Consider the following 26,358-nt stretch of genomic DNA (forward strand, 5'->3'; position numbering starts at 1 on the left):
ATAAATTAAACATGTGTCATGCAGCTGATAAAACACCTGAAAATAAACCTGTGAACAAAGAGCGTTTTCTATTTTTTTAAAACAATAGCTTCATGTCTTATAATAGCTTCATGTATTTACACACCAAACCAACATTTTAGAGAATTCAATAAATTAACTGCCAAAACTACGTATATCTTAAATGAAATATGTAAGCAAAATGTAGCACCACCAAATTGATTAATTTCAGAAAATCACTACACATTTATTAATATAAACCTAAAAATCTATTTATAATCTTTGACCCTTTTTAAATGAAACCACAAATATTTGGGACAATAAATGCAAATCCCTAACACATAACTATAGCTCATCCTGATATAAAATACAAATATTAAAGAATAGATGAAAAGAACATTTCAGTAATCACACTGGTAACTTATATAACAAAGGAAAATCTCCAGAGAAGTCATTCAACTTGTTTGATCACTTATTATATACACATTGAAGCAGCCGTGGATTCCAATCCGCCCCTTTCAAAGTTTTCTGATTCAAAGGCACCACATTTTGCTTTTGATTATTTTGTCCAAAATATTGCAAAAGAATAGAAGAGATGGGGACTGGTATGCCTTCATCTAGAATGCAGAAGACACTTGAGCAATTCTTTCGTTGTTTTTGGCCTCTTGAGTCTTCATGTTGATTCGCTTGCTTTATCTTCATTTGTAAGTCACTTTGGACAAAGGTGTCTGTAAATAAGACTATTTCTTTAATAAAAAGGTTCATGAAAAATGCACCACACTTCTCTTGTAATGCAAAACATAAAAATATACTATAACGTAATGTTTGATTTTTTAACAGACCTGAAAATCGTAGAAATAATTTTAGTGAAACTATGCTAATCTAGATGCTATTTGTCCCTTTAACTCAAGCATTAATCTATGTAATAATAATATCTAGGTATCAATGACAAGAACTGGACTAATCTTTTACCGTGACACCCAACGCAACGGCTTCGGCTTAGTCACACCTTACTTTTTCAATAGGCTTCATAAATTAAACGTGTCATGCAGCTGATAAAACACCTTAAAATAAACTTGTGAACAAAGAGCTTTTTTATTTTTGTCTTACAATAGCTTCATGTATTCACACACCAAACCAACATTTTAGAGAATTCAATAAATCAACTGCCAACACCACATATATATTAAATGAAATATGTAAGCGAAATGTAGCACCAACAAAATGTTTAATTTCAGACATCAATACACATTTATTAATAGAAACCTAAACATCTATTTATAATCTTTGAATCTTTTTAAAGTAAACCACACTGTAAAAAATATTTTCAAGATTTGTTATCACAACATATTTTCTTTTTGTCAAATCAACTTTATAATAATTTATTTAGTTGAGATAACATATAATTTTGAGTTTCTGATGGTTAAATTAATCTCCTTCATTGTTTTAACTCACTTTTTCCAGTTCAATCAACTTAAAATTTTAAGGCAACCAGGTTACTTACTTTTTTAGGTTAAACCATCAATATTTTTTCACAGTGCACAAATATTTGAGATAATAAATGAAAGGTTTATTGTTAAGTAAAAGATACTGTAAAGAGACCCTAACCCTTGGCATTAAGCCCTTCTATAGTACATTGTAAAACAATTAAACAAAGTTAATAGTCCTCATTTACAAAATTGCACAATGAAAAGATTACACAGAAAATGTACGTCTTGCACTCTGCCCTACAAAGCAAAAAGGCAGTAACTGCATTTTTGGTCCAACATTTGTTATTATCATTTTTATGACATTCAAGGCATCCTTTGTCTCAATTCAAAACATCTTATCTCAAATGTGTGTCATTCTGGAGAAAAATGGTAGTCGTTTGTACAGTAACTGCAAAAAGCCAGAGTTATAGTCATTTTTATCAGTTCTGCACTCTGCGTAGTTACTGCCTTTTTGCTTTGTTGACTGATTCTTACACATTTTACCAATTCTCTATGTATTAAAATACATATTATTCCATATTCCATTCCATTTAACATGCACCTTGATAAAATATGAAGAAAATTATGGACAATATTCAGTAAACTTTCTCTTTCCAACCATTTAACTTTTTGGGGGGATAACTCTCCAGTGCAAATTCCCCAAACCTGGCTAATAAACTAAGTTTTGATATTCTGATTTAACAAACATTTTTGCTAAACATCTCTATTTTATCCATCCAAACCTGCTACTTGGAGAACACGTCTCATGTCATTGATCATGTCATTTAGAGCTTCACTCAGGACAGCGTGTGTCGCTTTGAAGGCCTCTGTTGCATTCACAACACTGGTTACAAGAAATTTACTATTTAGCAAATCATCTAAGCTTTTCACTGGTTGTGTTGTCATAGATGCACGAGGCCTAGTCACCAGTGTGTTTCCCACTGCTAATGTTACAGGAGACTTTATAGCTGACTGCAGCTGCGAGACAGGCTTGTCCATTCTCTCTGACAGTTTGGTGAGTGATTTCTCATTCAAACCCAAATTGTAATGACAACCTAAGAGATATGCTATCAATACCGCCTTGTCGATGACCACTGATAATCCAGGGTAAGGGACAAAGGTACCCAAATATGAGGCCAATGCTGGAAGCCAAATAAGCTTCTCCATTAACTTTTTCTTCTTTTCTAGCATTGCCAGAGAGCACACAGGCACAGACTGAACCAGAGCAAAACTCTTGTGTTCTGAAAGGTCTGACTCTAGGGTATCTACCAGGTCTTGGAAGTCATATTTTCCCAAGTCATAAGAGGATATCAGAAACACCTTGGGGTTGCCAACTTCTTTCAAATTTCTGTTGCAGTCCTCTCTAATTGTGCAAAGCACCTGCTGCTCATTGAAATTTCTTTTCTGCGCCGCTGAACGAATGTCATTGTCAATCTTGGTTCGGACAAAATAAAAATTTTTCTTCTTTTTTTGAATCTCCTTGGCCAGAAATACATCGTTTTCCTTGAACCTCTCGGAGGAAATGATGATAAATAAATCGTACGTCTCAAATTTCACTTCTTTGAGGAACTCGTTAGCCTTGAATTTTGGCATACCAATCCCTGGCAGATCCCACAGTCGGGTGTTTGATTTGGTGGGATGGGTGTACATGGTAATTTGTGTTGTGGTTTCAGTTACTCCAGTCGGTGCAGAATTATCGTCATCATCATCCAGACCTCGAAATGCATTAATAAATGCAGATTTTCCTGCTCCTGTTTCCCCAGTTACAGCAATGTTCAGAGTCACACTGTCAAGACTGTCCAGTTGTTCTTTAGCCTTTGCAACAGCTGCATTTGGGTCATCTTCTCCCACTCTCTGCAAAGCTCCAGATAAATCCATGTCAAAAGAAGAATTTTCTGTCTTTATGCCTGGGTAAAGTCTTTACTGTAAAATACATAAACAAAATATTATAGAAGGGATAGATCTTCTATGATAATTCATTGCATGGTTTAACTAAATTTAAAGTCATAATTTCTTTTGGTGGGTCATGCATATTTCACGTCCAACTTTTTCATCGTAATTACAACTTTATATCTCTCCGTCCCAACTGAGATTGTATATTTATATCACACATTTTTACATAACTGGAAAATGTAGGAAAATTAGAAATAAGATTAGGTGTATACACCACACATGCAAACATTTCTCACAGAAAGGTATATATTTTTTGTTGTATGAGATTTGATAGAACAAATACATTATATGTAAGACTGAAATTTCAGAGAAAATTAACACAAATTGTAAGCTATTTAAAAACAGGCCTAAACATGAAATTTTAATTAACAACTTCTTTTTGAACAATGTTTCCTCTGACAATAATGTCTTTTCGGAACCATATGTATAGTGAAGGCACATGGGTACTGTAATCTCTCTTCCAATTAGCAAACAATCAAACGTGATATGGCCATTAACTCCATAACAAAGGCAGAAAATGTTTACATGCCTCAAATTAAATGAACCAATAAAATCAATATAAACCATACATGAAATGTTACTGCATAGTGTCCAGCTCTGCCTCTCTTCTGATTTCTCGTGCAACATTTGCTAGTTCTTTTAATCCATCTCTCAAGATGTAATAAGTAGTACCGAACGATATTCCTGCAGCTGCAGCACTGCCCACCACTGGAAGGAGACTTGCAGCATATTCAACGGTAGCAAGTGCTGCAAGTGAAACAGAGACTTGAATCCTGGCCATTGTTTTTTCACGGATGGCAGTTGCTAACTTTGATTTGGACAGATGTTCCAGCATGGGCTTGTTAAGTTTTTCCGAAAGCCTTGACAGTGATCCATCATCCAAACCAAATGCATAGTAGCATCTTGTGAGGAAAAGCAACACCATGCCTGCATCACATGCTACTGACAGACCAGGCACAGGGACCACTGCTATACCAGCAGAGGCAAGAGATACAGCCCAGATCACGCTTTCAAAGAATTTGATCTTCTTCTCAAGAGATGCTGCGGAGCACACTGGCCAGGCTTGTAGAAGAGCAGATCTCTTATGGTCTGGAAGCTCTTCTTCGAGAGTGTTTTGAAGCATTTCAAAATCATATTTCTCCAAGTCGAAAGACGAGATCAAGAAAACATTGGGGTCTCCCAATTCTTTCAAGTTTTTTTGACAGTCCTCTCTTATAATGGCAAGAACTTTCTGCTCATCAAATCCCTTTTTCTTTTCCTCTGCTCTGATGTCATTGTCAATCTTGGAACGAACAAAGTAAAAGCTTTTCTTCCGTTTTCTTATTTCTTTAGCCAGCATGATGTCATTCTGCATGAACCTTTCTGAGCTAAGGATAATGAAGAAATCATAGGTGTCAAATTTGACGTCTTTAAGGTATCTATCTGCTTTGAAGTTTGGTGTTCCTATTCCAGGCAGGTCCCAGATCTTCACATTTGGCATAGGATGTTCATACATGGTGGCCTTCATAGTAGTTTCTGTAACTCCGGTAGGTGCTGCTCCATCATCTTCTTCACTTACACCTCTAAGGGCATTTACAAAGGAGGATTTCCCAGATCCCGTTTTTCCGGTCACGGCGACGTTAAGTGAGACATTTAACAACTGGTCAAATGTTTCTTTAGCTTTTGCTGTAGCCTTTTCCAGAGTGGACTCGCCTGATGCCTTTACTGCCTCAACAACAGCAGGGTCTTGAGTTTCCATGTTTTAAACTGTAAAAGTTAAGTACATTGAAGTATATGCTTCACATTTATTCTTGAAGCATAAATGCCAATAATTCCTGTTATTACAATAATCAAATTGTTTCTCTTATGAGATTCACATTTAACCCAAAGTGATTTGTTCAAAAAATGTGGTCTATGCAGAGACCTTGTTACTGTATCGGCCAGATGGTATTTTACTGTTCCTAAATAGTCAGGGACTGTAATAAATCTGGTTGAAACATTAACCATGAATAATAAAATCGACAATGAGTAGGGTAGACTGAGTACAGTTGAGACACTTTTTGCGTTTTGATTTTTCACACAAACATAGATACTGAAAAGAAGAACATTCCCACATGACATGCCACATGACATTTCATTAACTTGTAGACTAAGATGTCATCAATCAATAATACCCATAAGTAGTTAATATTTTCCACAATTAGCTCATAAAAATAATGTTTTTCTTATTAACTTTGTCTAAACTACCCATATGTAGGTAGTTGAGACCATGGTACAGTTGAGACACCTATTTATAATGATGTAAAGGTAACTAACCGTTCATTGCAAACATAATAAATAACGACAAATAAAGAAAATAACAATTGCAACATCTTTGTTTATTCATCCTTTTAAATTCATTAATTTGATTTAAGAAACTAATAAAAAGAAACTAATTAAGAAACTAATCAGAAACTGTCTGGTTACTGATATTCTTCTAAATATCAGAAAATCGGCTGAATGGATTCTAAAATGGTAAAACTCAACTAACTCTATTTCCAAAAAAGTAGAGTATCCCTTTAACAGTCACGGATAATAAGCTATTCATTGTGGAGAGGATGGTGAAGTGAAAGTCATCTTAGAAAGAGAAAAAAAACTTTTGCCGATATCTTCGGATCGAAGATGCGTCCATTGTTCAAATTTGATTTCCCACGATCATCACACTAATCAGTGCATTGATATGCATGTGCACAGCAAAACTCACAACTTGTGCTTGCTGCATGCGCAAGCAATTTAAGGTGTCTTAACAGCACACAGTCTATCCTAAAGGTTGTAGTGTAATTTTGGCGACTTGTTAATGAGAGACACAAAGCAATTCAATAATTGAAGTGACAAAAGATATATATATATATATAGCCTACTTACTTTTACTTTTTTTGTTCCAGCAGTAGGCCTATGGCACACTGTGACTTTCTTATGTTGCACGAGAGGCTTAAGAAATAAGATAAGTATTTTTAAAGACAGAAATACGGCGCTATTACCGTCAGTTTCAATTCTCAAGAACAGCTTTCTTTCCGCCTAAACATTTATAGGTTGCGTCATTGTAGGCGTGCCTCATGGGATCTGTGAGTGACAGCCCTAAATGGCCTAGACCTTTTTCACAAAAACCGGAAATACGTAATCGTTGTGGAAACGGAGTTCCCGTCAACTGTTAACACATCAGAAAAACCTACTCTGGGAGGAGAAAATTGATCAGAGAGTCTTCTTCAAAACTTCGAAAAATTTTAAACTTGTCATGGTCCAGTTGTTGATGACTTTGTAAAATGCTGTGGTGATGCTTGTCTGCAGCTGATTTATCTAAGACCAAATATATGATATTAGAACTGAAGCTCATTCTTCCCAATATACGTTAATTAAAGGTAAGAAGGTGGAGTGTGTGGAAAGTTATTCATATTTAGGGAGTATTAGGCCTATTTGCAATAAACTACATTTTGATGTGAATACCAGAAAGAAGTCTGTCAGTTTTATTCAACAGTTATCCTGAATTTTTTGCACTGCTGTTGCTATAGAACGATCAAAGAAGAAAAATTATACAAATATTAATTTATTCCTTGTACACTCAGATTGTTAAATACTCAGAATGGTATATATTAATATTTTAAATTTATATGTAGCCCACTGTTGTGTGTTATTTATCTTGTTTTATATTGTGGTGTATATTTTATGTGCTTATTCCGCTGGATACAAATATCTTAATAAAGTTGAACATGAACTAACGTTACTTCAAAAATACGCAAATCATAAAACATAAAAAATAAACAAACAATGACGGCTTATTAGTGAATGGTGACATGAGAAGTACAGAAGATCACAGGATCAATAACATCCCGCCAGATTGCCTGAATCCATTTCCGTCGAACTTCGTCGACAGGGAACTGACGAGGGAAGGAATGAAAACGACAGGTTTGGCTGCTTTTGGGAATAACAAAAAAAGATCGGTACGCAACAACTCTCACTAGTTGCCTTCGGCGCTATCTGTTATGAATGGAGCGGAAGAAGATTACCACGACAATTGCGTATTTCCGGTCACAAATACGGAAGTTGTGAGAAAGGTCTATTAAATCGCTGCCCTGAGAAGCACATACGATCCTCTTTTCTTTTCTTTTCTTTTCTTTTCTTTTCTTCTGGCGCATGTAATTCGGACAATTCAGTTTCGTTCTGTCCGTTCCTGAAATCAACCAGCTGCCTAATCTAAAAACTGACCAGACATGTCATTCTGAATAAAAAGAATATAGGCCATAGACTGCAAATAAAGTCTGTTTTGAAGAGTTTTCATTAATACTTTGCAGTTTATGATTTAAGCCTATGTAGTATAGGCTATATTCACTATAAATCAGACTACATACATTGAGTTGTAGTTATAACTTTGCAATTGTTTCCAGCAGTAACAGCAACAGAATAACACTGGGTCTTCTTCAACTACCTTTAAAGGTCAGGGCCTTTTTTACAGTCTATGGTCAGGGGCCAGGGCACACATCACTTGTATTGTAATACAAAAACGACACATAGTGGTTATTATAGGATACTACAGCCTACATGGAGTTTCATATGGCAGTGTGCTTCAAAGAATTGAGCTAGCCTGGTTATATTTGGTTTTACAATTTCATCATTCATTTTATCATCATGGGTTATTGGGTTGTAAGGTCTATCGTCAATCATATCTGAAGAAATCAGTTTGTTGTGTTTATCACTATTATCATTTGAAATAGTATATGTCCAATGCTTTTCTTTGTGTCAGTGTCTCTGACTTAGATGAACTAATTTGTTCCTCATGTAATTGTGAGCAGAAGTCTAAAAGTTCCACTAGACCACAGTGAAACAATTATGTTTTTGTTGAAGGTTAAAGGTTAGATTAACCTTTTGTTCTTTATGTAAATTGTGAGCAGAAGTCTAAAACTTCCACTAGTGAAAAAAAATGTTTTTGTTAAAGGTAATCTGCAGAAAAGACATCTGGCTCGACGAAAGAGGAAAGCAGTTTCTCAATGTTTTTGTTTATTAAGACAAACAATTTGACACCTAATCCAGAACGATACGTCTGTAATATGTTAATTTTATTGCTGCGTCTGTGGAAGAACACAGACACTGCTGGATCATTTCCTTGACCATGGCTAATGCAATCTACCAATAACAGGCGTGCTTTTTGAGAGGCAAATAATGGTGCAAATACCAGTAAAATGACTTGCAAACCTAGTCACCTAAATGTTGCGTCTGAAAGAGAAACTCCTGCAAATGCATGCAATCCTGCCAGTTTTTTAATGCCAAGGGTTTGTGCAGACACAACCTTTTATTAAATGGTACATATCATGCTTTTAAATCATTCATTTTAAATAAATCATACATTTGTGATCTATATAAAGCATAACTGCAATGCTTGGATCTGAATTCCTCATTATTATAGCTCCACAGGCCCCTTTTCTGATGTGTGTCTGTGAGCAACTCGTTTTGAAGTATAAAGTCTCTTTAAATAAAAAGGAGATGTGTCATACCCCGCCTGTTTGAGTTCACACTCGCTTCAACTCCACCCTGTTCAGCCATTTTTGTTGTTTGATTAGATATATCAGATAATATACTATAGCGTCAAAAAACACTTTTATTCACACGTTAACAAAAATGTTAACAACGGAAGACTTGTCCATCAAGCCTTGCATGTTCTAGCCAGAGCGAGCCATTTTAAAAAGACAACGACGAACCTGCAGAACAACGTCTTCATATGGATGTATTGCAATGGTATGTAACTGTATTGTGCTAAACCATGACCACCATGTGTTTTAAGAAAGTAAAGTACTTTATTTTTATTAACGATATTTACAGCTTATCGAAATGCTCTGTTCGTCGTTTCCAAAGATAGAAGGAATTTACCCCCCTCATTCAGACGAAGTCGATCAGCAAACCCGTCTTTATACTGGCGGAGGTTGTTGAAGTGGGAATCCTTGAAGTGCTTCGGGTCACTACATCCAACAACCGAACATTTTGACTTGCCCTCTCGTAACTTCTGCATCATTGAGCTTGGACTACAAAATCGGAGCGAGAAATAATAATGCCGGATTGCTCGAAGTGTTGGGCCGGTAGTCAATGTCCTTATTTGTCAGTTCCACTGCAAATACTGTGACGTAATTCTTCAAAATACGTCATAGAGAACAGAAAAATCTGAATAGGTTGAACAATATGACCAAAACAGAATATAAAGATATAAACGAAGCTCCTGAAGAGAATAATTTAATCTTTTCTGTACTTATAAACACTACAAATATACAACAAAATGCATTAAGGGTTAAAAAGGTGGATTTAGCATGATATGTCCCCTTTAAATGTTGCCTAAACAGCAGGCTAAATTAGCGTGAGAGTGAGACCAATGGGAGTGGAAAATTTTGATAGTGCATTATTGATAACCTGTAATGATAGGAAGAGGAGGAAATAAAAATTACCTTAAAAGCAAACCATATGTTTTTTAATAATATATTTAAATACAATTTTAATAGCATAAAAACTGACATTAAAATGTGTAAGATTTATTTATACATTTATTCATTAAAAAAAACATGTTTTACATAGTTTAAAAACATCAACTTCGATATAAAACACAAATTTGTTGTATTCCTATATTTTGTTTGTTAAAACTGTTGTACTATTATGGAAGCAACAGTCGGATATTATAACAGTCAAATATGTTCTCTTTTGGATTTTTTTTTTTTTAGTTTGCAACAAGCATTTAGCCTACTGAAAAAAACAACAACAAAAAACTGTTAAAAATAGACTACTCAATTAGTACTAATTATCAGCCCAAAACTTAACTTAAAGATGCAAAAAATCTGCTTTCCAAAGGCTTTCCTGACAGACATATAATGGAATACTCTATAGCCTTCTGCTTACTTTGTGTACACTGAATATAGTCAACAGAGCATAAACAAGTATTTACATAACAACTGAAGGATTTTATTAACAACTTATTTGACTGACATAAGTTCATTTGAGTACATGGAACTATATAGGCCTGCATAGCCCTTTATCACACAATCAGTTCAAGAGCAATTATATAATATATTAAAATACTAAGAATCCATTGATTTATGATCTGAGAGTTTATAATTTAAGACTAGAGATTAAAGAATATTAGCTTTTTGTCAGTATGCTCCTCTAAGAGGTAAGAGCACTTTTGAGAAAGTAAAAAGTCAACATTAACCTAAATGTTAGTTATTAAATGTTGATTAACGCCTGAGGTCTAATGGAGAGTCTCATGACCAGAGAATCTTAAAAATACTGGCAAATAGAAAATCTTTTCTGAAATAATGTTCCTGGATACTAGAGATTTGCAAGTAAAGACTGACATGAATGTGTGCTACGTTTGGTTTATTTTTAAAAGGACTGAATTATGTTTCCCAATACAAAGCCACTTGTACAGGATTAAAAAAAAACACAATCAGTAAAGATAATATGAATATAGAGATCTTGCCTTTTAATCTGTCCTTGGATTTGTCCTCTGACCTAAAAACAGCATCTGGGTGTTTCCCAGCTTACAGTACAAATCTGGATCCATATGTTTGGTTGTCTAAAGCCTTTTAAACTTTTATGGTTATTTTGATCATTAATAAACTAAATAGAGTTTACATAGTTTATATTGATGTATTTTTCAAAACTAGAGAGCCATTTCTAAAGACTAACTATATGTTGTTATTTATATAGATGAGGATTGTTAAGGTATTTTTCATCAACAATGTATTTTAACTTTAATATAAGAAACCATACACTGTACAATAAGGTTAATCAGATAAAATTAATGTATTAACTATGAGCAATAATTTTTTTACTGTATTTGTTAATCTCTGTTGTTAGTTAATTAAAAAACAGTTTTTAACAGCCAATGCTGTTAAAAACTGTTTTTTTTTTTTTAGTTAACTAATGTCAAAGTCGGCGGCACCGCAACCCCCGTGCCTTTGGTAACAGCTATATTTCCTTTTATTTTCATTGAATTACTTAATTGCAAAGTTACCCTTAACTTCCAAAAGTCTTTTACAAAGTTGTAACGTAATTTTCTGATTTGTTGTGTAATTTCACAGAAATATATATTATGCTATACATTCTAATTGCAAAGATAATAATCTATAGTTAATTTGATTGGTATTAAAAAAAGGCACAGCAAATTGCATGATGCACAAATACTAATTGCATATTACTTAAACATACTGTATAGGTTATAATAGGTATCAACAACATTAATTATTTTTGTACCAACTAACAATGAAATCAATGACAGAAGACAACTGATAAAACTGATAAAATTTCACAAGCAAAAAAAAAAAAAAAAAAAAAAACAACAACAACATTGTGGCTACAAATATAATTGCTTGTTAGATGGACTTTTACTACAGGACTATTAGAAGTTCATGAGAAATATTACTAAGAAAAATGTAATGTTTTATGACTAAATTGTGAAACAGTCAGGGACAAGATGTAAAACCTGCAGGTGAGAAGATGGACAGCTGTTGAAAACCTGGAAGCCTGCTGTTAAGGTTAAAGCCAACAGCTTACATATTCAACAGCACAGCTGTTGGATCTCCCTCGTTGCATCTAAAATTGACATAATGTCTTATCTACACACTGTCAGCACTTTATTTAAAATGTAATTTTGGGCTCTAATTCATTTCTCAGAATATTAATACTTGTGTATTGCAGATAGCTTTTCACTGTTAGGTTAAGGGGGTTTTGAATTTATATTTTGGAAAATATATGATATCATTTACCTTTGAGATACACTAATTAAGCATAAAAACACTATATTTTGTTACTTTACATGCTCTATAAACTCTGAAAAAGATGGGTTGAATTTTTTTAGAGTGTACACTGAGTGACATTGGAGTGTCAATGCAGCCCCTAACATATAGAGTTTGAACATTAAAGTAAGCAAAAAGTAAGTAAAGTAAGTATTGTGGAAACACAATGATAGTGAATTACTTATCAGACTTAAGATAGGTCTTTTGGAGCTGATTGGTCAATGGCTGACCGCTGGGGCGTGGATCAGTAGGCTGGCAGTCTCATAAATACTGCGAGTGAGGAGCGAATCCATCATCGAACCGGTTCAATCAGCAGTCATGAGGTCTTTGGTTTTCCTGGTGCTCCTTGGAGCAGCCTGTGAGTAGAGATTCCATTCAGAGATATAGCAATATGGAAATGGTGAGTCAATATACTGATGATACTCTCTCATTGTATCTAGTTGCTCTGGATGATGACAAGATTGTTGGGGGATATGAGTGTACGCCCCATACCCAGCCCTGGACGGTGTCTCTGAACATTGGCTACCACTTTTGCGGTGGCTCTCTGGTCAGCCAGGAATGGGTTGTCTCTGCTGCTCACTGCTACCAGTCGTAAGTGGGATCTTCGTAGGGTAGCTCATGTTCTGCTCCATTGGCTTCCTCAGTTCTGATCAGTATTTTTGTCTTTTAGACGCGTGGAGGTCCGTTTGGGCGAGCACAATATCGCACTCAATGAGGGCTCTGAGCAGTTCATCACCTCTGTGAAGGTCTTCCGCCACCCCAGCTATGACTCCTGGACCATTGACAGTGACATCATGCTGATCAAGCTTAGCAAGCCCGCTTCCCTCAATCAGTATGTGCAGCCTGTGTCCCTGCCCAGTGGCTGTGCCGCCGCTGGCACCATGTGCAGAGTCGCCGGCTGGGGAAACACCATGAGTTCCAGTGAGTGACTGAGCTCATGATGTCACTTCCTTCACACTTGATGGTCATAGCACTTGAGTTAACTCCCTCTCTGTTGTTGTTTTATTCATTTCTTTGTAGCTGCCGATTCCGACAAGCTTCAGTGTCTGGAGATCCCCATCTTGTCTGACAGTGACTGTAACAACTCCTACCCTGGCATGATCACCAGCACCATGTTCTGTGCCGGATACCTGGAGGGAGGAAAGGACTCTTGCCAGGTAGAGCATGACAAGAAATATTGTTGTCACAAATATTTTACCTGAGACAAATTTAATAATAACCGGCGGTTGTCTTTCTCTTTTTTCAGGGTGACTCTGGTGGTCCTGTGGTGTGCAATGGTGCGCTGCATGGTATTGTGTCCTGGGGTTATGGCTGTGCTGAGAAGAATCATCCTGGTGTCTATGCCAAGGTAATATACTGTAGTTGTAGTTGTTGTTAGTTAGAAAACAATATGTTTGGTATGTCATGAAGGAATTTCATGACTTATATGAAATATCTTTTCTTCAAGGTCTGTTCGTTCAGCCAATGGATCGCCGACACCATGAGCAGCAACTAAAGCTGATCCAAAGTCACATACAGACTCCAAATCCATAATCCATCATTTTTTCTTTATTTTGGAGATAAAAACTTGTGTGAAAATAAAAGCATTTAAAAATATCCTACCTATTTAAGTGCTTCATTTATATTTATGGTTAAATACTGAATAAATATTGTTGGAAGTATAGAGAACTTTAAATTTTTTTGCACATTATTCATTCATCTCTCATGAAATGTTTTACTCAAATGTTTTGCATGTTTTAAATGTTACATGTTACAGAAGGTTTAGAGAACACCCAAAGTACTGTTCCCATAATGTTCCCACAATACCAAGAAAAACTTTTGAACATTCACATTGAACAGAACATTCAGAAAAAGAAAAAAATCCTAACCATCCATTAACTTCCATTAGAATGTTAGCAAAACATTTTTAGAGCATATTTCTGCTGGGATGGTTATACTGTATAATACAGTGATTGTTAGCATCAACATAAATCAGCCTTTTTCCCTTCCATAATAACTTCAACATGTTTCTGTAACAACTACAAATGAGCATTCATCAAACATATTTAAGGTTTAAGAATGACAACCTAAAGAAAGAAGTAGCACTGGCCATTAGTTTGTATATGGTGTGTGACAAAAGAAAGTCAGGCTGAGGCTACTATGTTTCACATAGGCCTATATCTCTCATTTACAGAGACCTTCGTGGACTAGTTTAAATGTAGGCAATTAAATTAGACCCTATGTAAAATTAATCAAATTAGGCCCTTAGGCCCAAAATGTAGGCCCTATCAAATTAGGAGGGACCTGTCACTACGTGGAAGCCAATCAGTATCGTCCAATGTAGTAACCAATCACATGTAACTGGAAGTCAAGCAACAGCAGCCAATGGTCAATGGTGGCGCCTGCGAGAGTAAACCAGACGGGCTCTGACCATACTATTAAACCATACTACTAAACCAACATTTTAAAACTTTTTCAAATTTCTGGCTAGGCCTTTTCAAGCCAATTTAAAGTTTGTCTACGTACATTACCATCTAGTTCAGGACTGTTATTGATCATTCTGATTTCAGAACAACAAATAGCCTACCAAGCCTGTTTCAAAAGTTACAGCTGCTTTATTAACCCCCTCAGACCTGAATTATGTTTCAAGTTTCTGAAAAATAGAAAAGTACATTTTACCAGCTCATGAGGTTTCTATAAATTAAAACAAATGAAAAAAATATATATATAATCCCGTCCCACGAACCCACTATTTGTCCAATAACCCACTATATTTTTTAAAGTTTTTCCGCAGTTCATTCAATATGCTGCAATTGGACTCGGTCCCATCGGCAATCTATTGAATGGGGATTCGGTAGTGTTTTTTTATAGACATTTTAATTAAAGTTCCTGTCATGATAAAAACTATTTTACTGCATTCAGAGAGGTCCCCTGAGTCTGTGGGACCAAGCGCCATCCCATAATTCCACCGTCCACAAACACACTATTTTTATAATGGCATAAATGCTACATGGGATGTCCATATCTCAGCCCTGGAAGGGTCTAGAGCCTCCATTTTTGCACTCAGGTCTAAGTCTCATGGCCCTCTATCAGATAAATATTGTTGGAAGTATAGAGAACTTTAAATTTTTTTGCTTTAAACTTTAAAAAACGTAAGAGGTACCACTGTCGTTTTTTTTTTCGGGCCGAATTTTTGAGTTTCGATATCTCAGCTCTGGAAGGGGCTAGAGCCTCCATTTTTGCACTCAGGTCTAAGTCTCATGGCCCTCTATCAGAATCCAGAGTTTTGGGAAGATTGGAGAAACTTAATTTTTCCCCCGAAAAAAAAAAAACGTAAGGGGAGCCTCCATTTTTGCACTCAGGTCTAAGTCTCATGGCCCTCTATCAGAATCCAGAGTTTTGGGAAGATTGGAGAAACTTAATTTTTCGCCCGAAAAAAAAAAAGTAAGGGGTACCACTGTCGTTTTTTTTTTCGGGCCGAATTTTTGAGTTTCGATATCTCAGCTCTGGAAGGGGCTAGAGCCTCCATTTTTGCACTCAGGTCTAAGTCTCATGGCCCTCTATCAGAATCCACAGTTTTGGGAAGATTGGAGAAACTTAATTTTTCGCCCAAAAAAAAAAAAACGTAAGGGGTAACACTGTCGTTTTTTTTTCGGGCCGAATTTTTGAGTTTCGATATCTCAGCTCTGGAAGGGGCTAGAGCCTCCATTTTTGCACTCAGGTCTAAGTCTCATGGCCCTCTATCAGAATCCAGAGTTTTGGGAAGATTGGAGAAACTTAATTTTTCGCCCGAAAAAAAAAAACGTAAGGGGTACCACTGTCGTTTTTTTTTTTCGGGCCGAACTTTTGAGTTTCGATATCTCAGCTCTGGAAGGGGCTAGAGCCTCCATTTTTGCACTCAGGTCTAAGTCTCATGGCCCTCTATCAGAATCCAGAGTTTTGGGAAGATTGGAGAAACTTAATTTTTCGCCCGAAAAAAAAAAAACGTAAGGGGTACCACTGTCGTTTTTTTTTCGGGCCGAATTTTTGAGTTTCGATATCTCAGCTCTGGAAGGGGCTAGAGCCTCCATTTTTGCACTCAGGTCTAAGTCTCATGGCCCTCTATCAGAATCCAGAGTTTTGGGAAGATTGGAGAAACTTAATTTTTCGCCCGAAAAAAAAAAACGTAAGGGGTACCACTGTCGTTTTTTTTTTTCGGGCCGAATTTTTGAGTTTCGATATCTCAGCTCTGGAAGGGGCTAGAGCCTCCATTTTTGCACTCAGGTCAAAGTCTCATGGCCCTCTATCAGAATCCAGAGTTTTGGGAAGATTGGAGAAACTTAATTTTTCGCCCGAAAAAAAAAAAACGTAAGGGGTAACACTGTCGTTTTTTTTTCGGGCCGAATTTTTGAGTTTCGATATCTCAGCTCTGGAAGGGGCTAGAGCCTCCATTTTTGCACCCAGGTCTAAGTCTCATGGCCCTCTATCAGAATCCAGAGTTTTGGGAAGATTGGAGAAACTTAATTTTTCGCCCAAAAAAAAAAACGTAAGGGGTACCACTGTCGTTTTTTTTTTCGGGCCGAATTTTTGAGTTTCGATATCTCAGCTCTGGAAGGGGCTAGAGCCTCCATTTTTGCACTCAGGTCTAAGTCTCATGGCCCTCTATCAGAATCCAGAGTTTTGGGAAGATTGGAGAAACTTAATTTTTTCGCCCAAAAAAAAAAAAACGTAAGGGGTACCACTGTCGTTTTTTTTTCGGGCCGAATTTTTGAGTTTCAATATCTCAGCTTTGGAAGGGGCTAGAGCCTCCATTTTTGCACTCAGGTCTAAGTCTCATGGCCCTTTATCAGAATCCAGAGTTTTGGGAAGATTGGAGAAACTTAATTTTTCGCCCGAAAAAAAAACAAACGTAAGGGGTAACACTGTCGTTTTTTTTTCGGGCCAAATTTTTTAGTTTCGATATCTCAGCTCTGGAAGGGGCTAGAGCCTACATTTTTGCACTCAGGTCTAAGTCTCATGGCCCTCTATCAGAATCCAGAGTTTTGGGAAGATTGGAGAAACTTAATTTTTCGCCCGAAAAAAAAAAACGTAAGGGGTACCACTGTCGTTTTTTTTTCGGGCCGAATTTTTGAGTTTCGATATCTTCGCTCTGGAAGGGGCTAGAGCCTCCATTTTTGCACTCATGTCTAAGTCTAATGGCCCTCTATCAGAATCCAGAGTTTTGGGAAGATTGGAAAAACGTAATTTTTCGTCTGAAAAAAAAAAACGTAAGGGGTACCACTGTCGTTTTTTTTTTTTCGGGCCGAACTTTTGAGTTTCGATATCTCAGCTCTGGAAGGGGCTAGAGCCTCCATTTTTGCACTCAGGTCTAAGTCTCATGGCCCTCTATCAGAATCCAGAGTTTTGGGAAGATTGGAGAAACTTAATTTTTTCGCCCAAAAAAAAAAAAACGTAAGGGGTACCACTGTCGTTTTTTTTTCGGGCCGAATTTTTGAGTTTCAATATCTCAGCTTTGGAAGGGGCTAGAGCCTCCATTTTTGCACTCAGGTCTAAGTCTCATGGCCCTTTATCAGAATCCAGAGTTTTGGGAAGATTGGAGAAACTTAATTTTTCGCCCGAAAAAAAAACAAACGTAAGGGGTAACACTGTCGTTTTTTTTTCGGGCCAAATTTTTTAGTTTCGATATCTCAGCTCTGGAAGGGGCTAGAGCCTACATTTTTGCACTCAGGTCTAAGTCTCATGGCCCTCTATCAGAATCCAGAGTTTTGGGAAGATTGGAGAAACTTAATTTTTCGCCCGAAAAAAAAAAACGTAAGGGGTACCACTGTCGTTTTTTTTTCGGGCCGAATTTTTGAGTTTCGATATCTTCGCTCTGGAAGGGGCTAGAGCCTCCATTTTTGCACTCATGTCTAAGTCTAATGGCCCTCTATCAGAATCCAGAGTTTTGGGAAGATTGGAAAAACGTAATTTTTCGTCTGAAAAAAAAAAACGTAAGGGGTACCACTGTCGTTTTTTTTTTTTCGGGCCGAACTTTTGAGTTTCGATATCTCAGCTCTGGAAGGGGCTAGAGCCTCCATTTTTGCACTCAGGTCTAAGTCTCATGGCCCTCTATCAGAATCCAGAGTTTTGGGAAGATTGGAGAAACTTAATTTTTCGCCCGAAAAAAAAAAAACGTAAGGGGTAACACTGTCGTTTTTTTTTCGGGCCGAATTTTTGAGTTTCGATATCTCAGCTCTGGAAGGGGCTAGAGCCTCCATTTTTGCACTCAGGTCTAAGTCTCATGGCCCTCTATCAGAATCCAGAGTTTTGGGAAGATTGGAGAAACTTAATTTTTCGCCCGAAAAAAAAAACGTAAGGGGTACCACTGTCGTTTTTTTTTTTCGGGCCGAATTTTTGAGTTTCGATATCTCAGCTCTGGAAGGGGCTAGAGCCTCCATTTTTGCACTCAGGTCTAAGTCTCATGGCCCTCTATCAGAATCCAGAGTTCTGGGAAGATTGGAGAAACTTAATTTTTCGCCCGAAAAAAAAAAACGTAAGGGGTAACACTGTCGTTTTTTTTTCGGGCCGAATTTTTGAGTTTCGATATCTCAGCTCTGGAAGGGGCTAGAGCCTCCATTTTGCACTCAGGTCTAAGTCTCATGGCCCTCTATCAGAATCCAGAGTTTTGGGAAGATTGGAGAAACTTAATTTTTCGCCCGAAAAAAAAAACGTAAGGGGTACCACTGTCGTTTTTTTTTTCGGGCCGAATTTTTGAGTTTCGATATCTCAGCTCTGGAAGGGGCTAGAGCCTCCATTTTTGCACTCAGGTCTAAGTCTCATGGTCCTCTATCAGAATCCAGAGTTTTGGGAAGATTGGATAAACTTAATTTTTCGCCTGAAAAAAAAACCGTAAGGGGTAACACTGTCGTTTTTTTTTCGGGCCGAATTTTTTAGTTTCGATATCTCAGCTCTGGAAGGGGCTAGAGCCTACATTTTTGCACTCAGGTCTAAGTCTCATGGCCCTCTATCAGAATCCAGAGTTTTGGGAAGATTGGAGAAACTTAATTTTTCTCCCGAAAAAAAAAAAAAACGTAAGGGGTACCACTGTCGGTTTTTTTTTCGGGCTGAATTTTTGAGTTTCGATATCTCAGCTCTGGAAGGGGCTAGAGCCTCCATTTTTGCACTCAGGTCTAAGTCTCATGGCCCTCTATCAGAATCCAGAGTTTTGGGAAGATTGGAGAAACTTAATTTTTCGCCCGAAAAAAAAAAAAACGTAAGGGGTAACACTGTCGTTTTTTTTTCGGGCCGAATTTTTGAGTTTCGATATCTCAGCTCTGGAAGGGGCTAGAGCCTCCATTTTTGCACTCAGGTCTAAGTCTCATGGCCCTCTATCAGAATCCAGAGTTTTGGGAAGATTGGAGAAACTTAATTTTTCGCCCGAAAAAAAAAAAACGTAAGGGGTACCACTGTCGTTTTTTTTTTTCGGGCCGAATTTTTGAGTTTCGATACCTCAGCTCTGGAAGGGGCTAGAGCCTCCATTTTTGCACTCAGGTCTAAGTCTCATGGCCCTCTATCAGAATCCAGAGTTCTGGGAAGATTGGAGAAACTTAATTTTTCGCCCGAAAAAAAAAAACGTAAGGGGTAACACTGTCGTTTTTTTTTCGGGCCGAATTTTTGAGTTTCGATATCTCAGCTCTGGAAGGGGCTAGAGCCTCCATTTTTGCACTCATGTCTCAGTCTAATGGCCCTCTATCAGAATCCAGAGTTTTGGGAAGATTGGAGAAACTTAATTTTTCGCCCGAAAAAAAAAACGTAAGGGGTACCACTGTCGTTTTTTTTTTCGGGCCGAATTTTTGAGTTTCGATATCTCAGCTCTGGAAGGGGCTAGAGCCTCCATTTTTGCACTCAGGTCTAAGTCTTATGGCCCTCTATCAGAATCCAGAGTTTTGGGAAGATTGGAGAAACTTAATTTTTCGCCCGAAAAAAAAACGTAAGGGGTACCACTGTCGTTTTTTTTTTTTCGGGCCGAATTTTTGAGTTTCGATATCTCAGCTCTGGAAGGGGCTAGAGCCTCCATTTTTGCACTCAGGTCTAAGTCTCATGGCCCTCTATCAGAATCCAGAGTTCTGGGAAGATTGGAGAAACTTAATTTTTCGCCCGAAAAAAAAAAACGTAAGGGGTAACACTGTCGTTTTTTTTTCGGGCCGAATTTTTGAGTTTCGATATCTCAGCTCTGGAAGGGGCTAGAGCCTCCATTTTGCACTCAGGTCTAAGTCTCATGGCCCTCTATCAGAATCCAGAGTTTTGGGAAGATTGGAGAAACTTAATTTTTCGCCCGAAAAAAAAAAACGTAAGGGGTACCACTGTCGTTTTTTTTTGGGGCCGAATTTTTGAGTTTCGATATCTTCGCTCTGGAAGGGGCTAGAGCCTCCATTTTTGCACTCATGTCTAAGTCTAATGGCCCTCTATCAGAATCCAGAGTTTTGGGAAGATTGGAAAAACGTAATTTTTCGTCTGAAAAAAAAAAAACGTAAGGGGTACCACTGTCGTTTTTTTTTTTTCGGGCCGAACTTTTGAGTTTCGATATCTCAGCTCTGGAAGGGGCTAGAGCCTCCATTTTTGCACTCAGGTCTAAGTCTCATGGCCCTCTATCAGAATCCAGAGTTTTGGGAAGATTGGAGAAACTTAATTTTTCGCCCGAAAAAAAAAAAAACGTAAGGGGTAACACTGTCGTTTTTTTTTCGGGCCGAATTTTTGAGTTTCGATATCTCAGCTCTGGAAGGGGCTAGAGCCTCCATTTTTGCACTCAGGTCTAAGTCTCATGGCCCTCTATCAGAATCCAGAGTTTTGGGAAGATTGGAGAAACTTAATTTTTCGCCCGAAAAAAAAAACGTAAGGGGTACCACTGTCGTTTTTTTTTTTCGGGCCGAATTTTTGAGTTTCGATATCTCAGCTCTGGAAGGGGCTAGAGCCTCCATTTTTGCACTCAGGTCTAAGTCTCATGGCCCTCTATCAGAATCCAGAGTTCTGGGAAGATTGGAGAAACTTAATTTTTCGCCCGAAAAAAAAAACGTAAGGGGTAACACTGTCGTTTTTTTTTCGGGCCGAATTTTTGAGTTTCGATATCTCAGCTCTGGAAGGGGCTAGAGCCTCCATTTTGCACTCAGGTCTAAGTCTCATGGCCCTCTATCAGAATCCAGAGTTTTGGGAAGATTGGAGAAACTTAATTTTTCGCCCGAAAAAAAAAACGTAAGGGGTACCACTGTCGTTTTTTTTTTTGGGCCGAATTTTTGAGTTTCGATATCTCAGCTCTGGAAGGGGCTAGAGCCTCCATTTTTGCACTCAGGTCTAAGTCTCATGGTCCTCTATCAGAATCCAGAGTTTTGGGAAGATTGGATAAACTTAATTTTTCGCCTGAAAAAAAAACCGTAAGGGGTAACACTGTCGTTTTTTTTTTCGGGCCGAATTTTTTAGTTTCGATATCTCAGCTCTGGAAGGGGCTAGAGCCTACATTTTTGCACTCAGGTCTAAGTCTCATGGCCCTCTATCAGAATCCAGAGTTTTGGGAAGATTGGAGAAACTTAATTTTTCTCCCGAAAAAAAAAAAACGTAAGGGGTACCACTGTCGGTTTTTTTTTCGGGCTGAATTTTTGAGTTTCGATATCTCAGCTCTGGAAGGGGCTAGAGCCTCCATTTTTGCACTCAGGTCTAAGTCTCATGGCCCTCTATCAGAATCCAGAGTTTTGGGAAGATTGGAGAAACTTAATTTTTCGCCCGAAAAAAAAAAAACGTAAGGGGTAACACTGTCGTTTTTTTTTTCGGGCCGAATTTTTGAGTTTCGATATCTCAGCTCTGGAAGGGGCTAGAGCCTCCATTTTTGCACTCAGGTCTAAGTCTCATGGCCCTCTATCAGAATCCAGAGTTTTGGGAAGATTGGAGAAACTTAATTTTTCGCCCGAAAAAAAAAAACGTAAGGGGTACCACTGTCGTTTTTTTTTTTCGGGCCGAATTTTTGAGTTTCGATACCTCAGCTCTGGAAGGGGCTAGAGCCTCCATTTTTGCACTCAGGTCTAAGTCTCATGGCCCTCTATCAGAATCCAGAGTTCTGGGAAGATTGGAGAAACTTAATTTTTCGCCCGAAAAAAAAAAACGTAAGGGGTACCACTGTCGTTTTTTTTTTTTCGGGCCGAACTTTTGAGTTTCGATATCTCAGCTCTGGAAGGGGCTAGAGCCTCCATTTTTGCACTCAGGTCTAAGTCTCATGGCCCTCTATCAGAATCCAGAGTTTTGGGAAGATTGGAGAAACTTAATTTTTCGCCCGAAAAAAAAAAAACGTAAGGGGTAACACTGTCGTTTTTTTTTCGGGCCGAATTTTTGAGTTTCGATATCTCAGCTCTGGAAGGGGCTAGAGCCTCCATTTTTGCACTCAGGTCTAAGTCTCATGGCCCTCTATCAGAATCCAGAGTTTTGGGAAGATTGGAGAAACTTAATTTTTCGCCCGAAAAAAAAAAAGTAAGGGGTACCACTGTCGTTTTTTTTTTTCGGGCCGAATTTTTGAGTTTCGATATCTCAGCTCTGGAAGGGGCTAGAGCCTCCATTTTTGCACTCAGGTCTAAGTCTCATGGCCCTCTATCAGAATCCAGAGTTCTGGGAAGATTGGAGAAACTTAATTTTTCGCCCGAAAAAAAAAACGTAAGGGGTAACACTGTCGTTTTTTTTTCGGGCCGAATTTTTGAGTTTCGATATCTCAGCTCTGGAAGGGGCTAGAGCCTCCATTTTGCACTCAGGTCTAAGTCTCATGGCCCTCTATCAGAATCCAGAGTTTTGGGAAGATTGGAGAAACTTAATTTTTCGCCCGAAAAAAAAAACGTAAGGGGTACCACTGTCGTTTTTTTTTTGGGCCGAATTTTTGAGTTTCGATATCTCAGCTCTGGAAGGGGCTAGAGCCTCCATTTTTGCACTCAGGTCTAAGTCTCATGGTCCTCTATCAGAATCCAGAGTTTTGGGAAGATTGGATAAACTTAATTTTTCGCCTGAAAAAAAAACCGTAAGGGGTAACACTGTCGTTTTTTTTTCGGGCCGAATTTTTTAGTTTCGATATCTCAGCTCTGGAAGGGGCTAGAGCCTACATTTTTGCACTCAGGTCTAAGTCTCATGGCCCTCTATCAGAATCCAGAGTTTTGGGAAGATTGGAGAAACTTAATTTTTCTCCCGAAAAAAAAAAAACGTAAGGGGTACCACTGTCGGTTTTTTTTTCGGGCTGAATTTTTGAGTTTCGATATCTCAGCTCTGGAAGGGGCTAGAGCCTCCATTTTTGCACTCAGGTCTAAGTCTCATGGCCCTCTATCAGAATCCAGAGTTTTGGGAAGATTGGAGAAACTTAATTTTTCGCCCGAAAAAAAAAAAACGTAAGGGGTAACACTGTCGTTTTTTTTTTCGGGCCGAATTTTTGAGTTTCGATATCTCAGCTCTGGAAGGGGCTAGAGCCTCCATTTTTGCACTCAGGTCTAAGTCTCATGGCCCTCTATCAGAATCCAGAGTTTTGGGAAGATTGGAGAAACTTAATTTTTCGCCCGAAAAAAAAAAACGTAAGGGGTACCACTGTCGTTTTTTTTTTTCGGGCCGAATTTTTGAGTTTCGATACCTCAGCTCTGGAAGGGGCTAGAGCCTCCATTTTTGCACTCAGGTCTAAGTCTCATGGCCCTCTATCAGAATCCAGAGTTCTGGGAAGATTGGAGAAACTTAATTTTTCGCCCGAAAAAAAAAAACGTAAGGGGTAACACTGTCGTTTTTTTTTCGGGCCGAATTTTTGAGTTTCGATATCTCAGCTCTGGAAGGGGCTAGAGCCTCCATTTTTGCACTCATGTCTCAGTCTAATGGCCCTCTATCAGAATCCAGAGTTTTGGGAAGATTGGAGAAACTTAATTTTTCGCCCGAAAAAAAAAACGTAAGGGGTACCACTGTCGTTTTTTTTTTCGGGCCGAATTTTTGAGTTTCGATATCTCAGCTCTGGAAGGGGCTAGAGCCTCCATTTTTGCACTCAGGTCTAAGTCTCATGGTCCTCTATCAGAATCCAGAGTTTTGGGAAGATTGGATAAACTTAATTTTTCGCCTGAAAAAAAAACCGTAAGGGGTAACACTGTCGTTTTTTTTTCGGGCCGAATTTTTTAGTTTCGATATCTCAGCTCTGGAAGGGGCTAGAGCCTACATTTTTGCACTCAGGTCTAAGTCTCATGGCCCTCTATCAGAATCCAGAGTTTTGGGAAGATTGGAGAAACTTAATTTTTCTCCCGAAAAAAAAACGTAAGGGGTACCACTGTCGTTTTTTTTTTTCGGGCCGAATTTTTGAGTTTCGATATCTCAGCTCTGGAAGGGGCTAGAGCCTCCATTTTGCACTCAGGTCTAAGTCTCATGGCCCTCTATCAGAATCCAGAGTTTTGGGAAGATTGGAGAAACTTAATTTTTCGCCCGAAAAAAAAAAACGTAAGGGGTACCACTGTCGTTTTTTTTTGGGGCCGAATTTTTGAGTTTCGATATCTTCGCTCTGGAAGGGGCTAGAGCCTCCATTTTTGCACTCATGTCTAAGTCTAATGGCCCTCTATCAGAATCCAGAGTTTTGGGAAGATTGGAAAAACGTAATTTTTCGTCTGAAAAAAAAAAAACGTAAGGGGTACCACTGTCGTTTTTTTTTTTTCGGGCCGAACTTTTGAGTTTCGATATCTCAGCTCTGGAAGGGGCTAGAGCCTCCATTTTTGCACTCAGGTCTAAGTCTCATGGCCCTCTATCAGAATCCAGAGTTTTGGGAAGATTGGAGAAACTTAATTTTTCGCCCGAAAAAAAAAAAAACGTAAGGGGTAACACTGTCGTTTTTTTTTCGGGCCGAATTTTTGAGTTTCGATATCTCAGCTCTGGAAGGGGCTAGAGCCTCCATTTTTGCACTCAGGTCTAAGTCTCATGGCCCTCTATCAGAATCCAGAGTTTTGGGAAGATTGGAGAAACTTAATTTTTCGCCCGAAAAAAAAAACGTAAGGGGTACCACTGTCGTTTTTTTTTTTCGGGCCGAATTTTTGAGTTTCGATATCTCAGCTCTGGAAGGGGCTAGAGCCTCCATTTTTGCACTCAGGTCTAAGTCTCATGGCCCTCTATCAGAATCCAGAGTTCTGGGAAGATTGGAGAAACTTAATTTTTCGCCCGAAAAAAAAAAACGTAAGGGGTAACACTGTCGTTTTTTTTTCGGGCCGAATTTTTGAGTTTCGATATCTCAGCTCTGGAAGGGGCTAGAGCCTCCATTTTGCACTCAGGTCTAAGTCTCATGGCCCTCTATCAGAATCCAGAGTTTTGGGAAGATTGGAGAAACTTAATTTTTCGCCCGAAAAAAAAAACGTAAGGGGTACCACTGTCGTTTTTTTTTTTGGGCCGAATTTTTGAGTTTCGATATCTCAGCTCTGGAAGGGGCTAGAGCCTCCATTTTTGCACTCAGGTCTAAGTCTCATGGTCCTCTATCAGAATCCAGAGTTTTGGGAAGATTGGATAAACTTAATTTTTCGCCTGAAAAAAAAACCGTAAGGGGTAACACTGTCGTTTTTTTTTTCGGGCCGAATTTTTTAGTTTCGATATCTCAGCTCTGGAAGGGGCTAGAGCCTACATTTTTGCACTCAGGTCTAAGTCTCATGGCCCTCTATCAGAATCCAGAGTTTTGGGAAGATTGGAGAAACTTAATTTTTCTCCCGAAAAAAAAAAAACGTAAGGGGTACCACTGTCGGTTTTTTTTTCGGGCTGAATTTTTGAGTTTCGATATCTCAGCTCTGGAAGGGGCTAGAGCCTCCATTTTTGCACTCAGGTCTAAGTCTCATGGCCCTCTATCAGAATCCAGAGTTTTGGGAAGATTGGAGAAACTTAATTTTTCGCCCGAAAAAAAAAAAAACGTAAGGGGTAACACTGTCGTTTTTTTTTTCGGGCCGAATTTTTGAGTTTCGATATCTCAGCTCTGGAAGGGGCTAGAGCCTCCATTTTTGCACTCAGGTCTAAGTCTCATGGCCCTCTATCAGAATCCAGAGTTTTGGGAAGATTGGAGAAACTTAATTTTTCGCCCGAAAAAAAAAAACGTAAGGGGTACCACTGTCGTTTTTTTTTTTCGGGCCGAATTTTTGAGTTTCGATACCTCAGCTCTGGAAGGGGCTAGAGCCTCCATTTTTGCACTCAGGTCTAAGTCTCAT

The 26,358-nt window shown here is 38.2% G+C and overlaps 3 protein-coding genes across 4 annotated transcripts; 1 reads left to right on the top strand and 2 right to left on the bottom strand.

Annotated features, from left to right (window-relative positions):
- Positions 1-93: 93 nt before the first annotated feature.
- LOC120484593 (interferon-inducible GTPase 5) lies at positions 94-3,344 on the bottom strand. The gene has a single exon (XM_039679873.2). The coding sequence runs from the start codon at positions 3,342-3,344 to the stop codon at positions 2,196-2,198; it is 1,149 nt and encodes a 382-aa protein (XP_039535807.2). The 3' UTR covers positions 94-2,195.
- Positions 3,302-6,427, bottom strand: LOC120484540 (interferon-inducible GTPase 5). 2 transcript variants are annotated; one of them, XM_039679764.2, is made up of 3 exons: positions 6,303-6,427; positions 4,092-5,165; positions 3,302-3,389 (listed from the first exon to the last, which is right to left on the bottom strand). In XM_039679764.2, the coding sequence occupies exons 2-3, from the start codon at positions 5,155-5,157 to the stop codon at positions 3,346-3,348; spliced, it is 1,110 nt and encodes a 369-aa protein (XP_039535698.2). In that variant the 5' UTR covers positions 5,158-5,165; positions 6,303-6,427; the 3' UTR covers positions 3,302-3,345. The 2 variants fall into 2 exon arrangements, with proteins under 2 accessions (XP_039535698.2, XP_039535697.2); XM_039679763.2 differs by lacking the exon at positions 3,302-3,389 and having other exon boundaries at positions 3,997-5,165.
- Positions 6,428-8,973: 2,546 nt separating this feature from the next.
- Positions 8,974-13,801, top strand: LOC120484549 (trypsin-2). Its single transcript, XM_039679784.2, has 7 exons — positions 8,974-9,164; positions 12,394-12,563; positions 12,646-12,796; positions 12,876-13,126; positions 13,226-13,362; positions 13,452-13,553; positions 13,653-13,801. Exons 2-7 carry the CDS (start codon positions 12,524-12,526, stop codon positions 13,698-13,700), a joined length of 729 nt encoding a protein of 242 aa, XP_039535718.2. The 5' UTR covers positions 8,974-9,164; positions 12,394-12,523; the 3' UTR covers positions 13,701-13,801.
- The last annotated feature ends 12,557 nt before the right edge of the window (positions 13,802-26,358 follow it).

The sequence above is a fragment of the Pimephales promelas genome, chromosome 12 (assembly GCF_988280905.1).
Source record: "Pimephales promelas chromosome 12, fPimPro1.hap1.1, whole genome shotgun sequence".
Classification (NCBI taxonomy): Eukaryota; Metazoa; Chordata; class Actinopteri; order Cypriniformes; family Leuciscidae; genus Pimephales; species Pimephales promelas.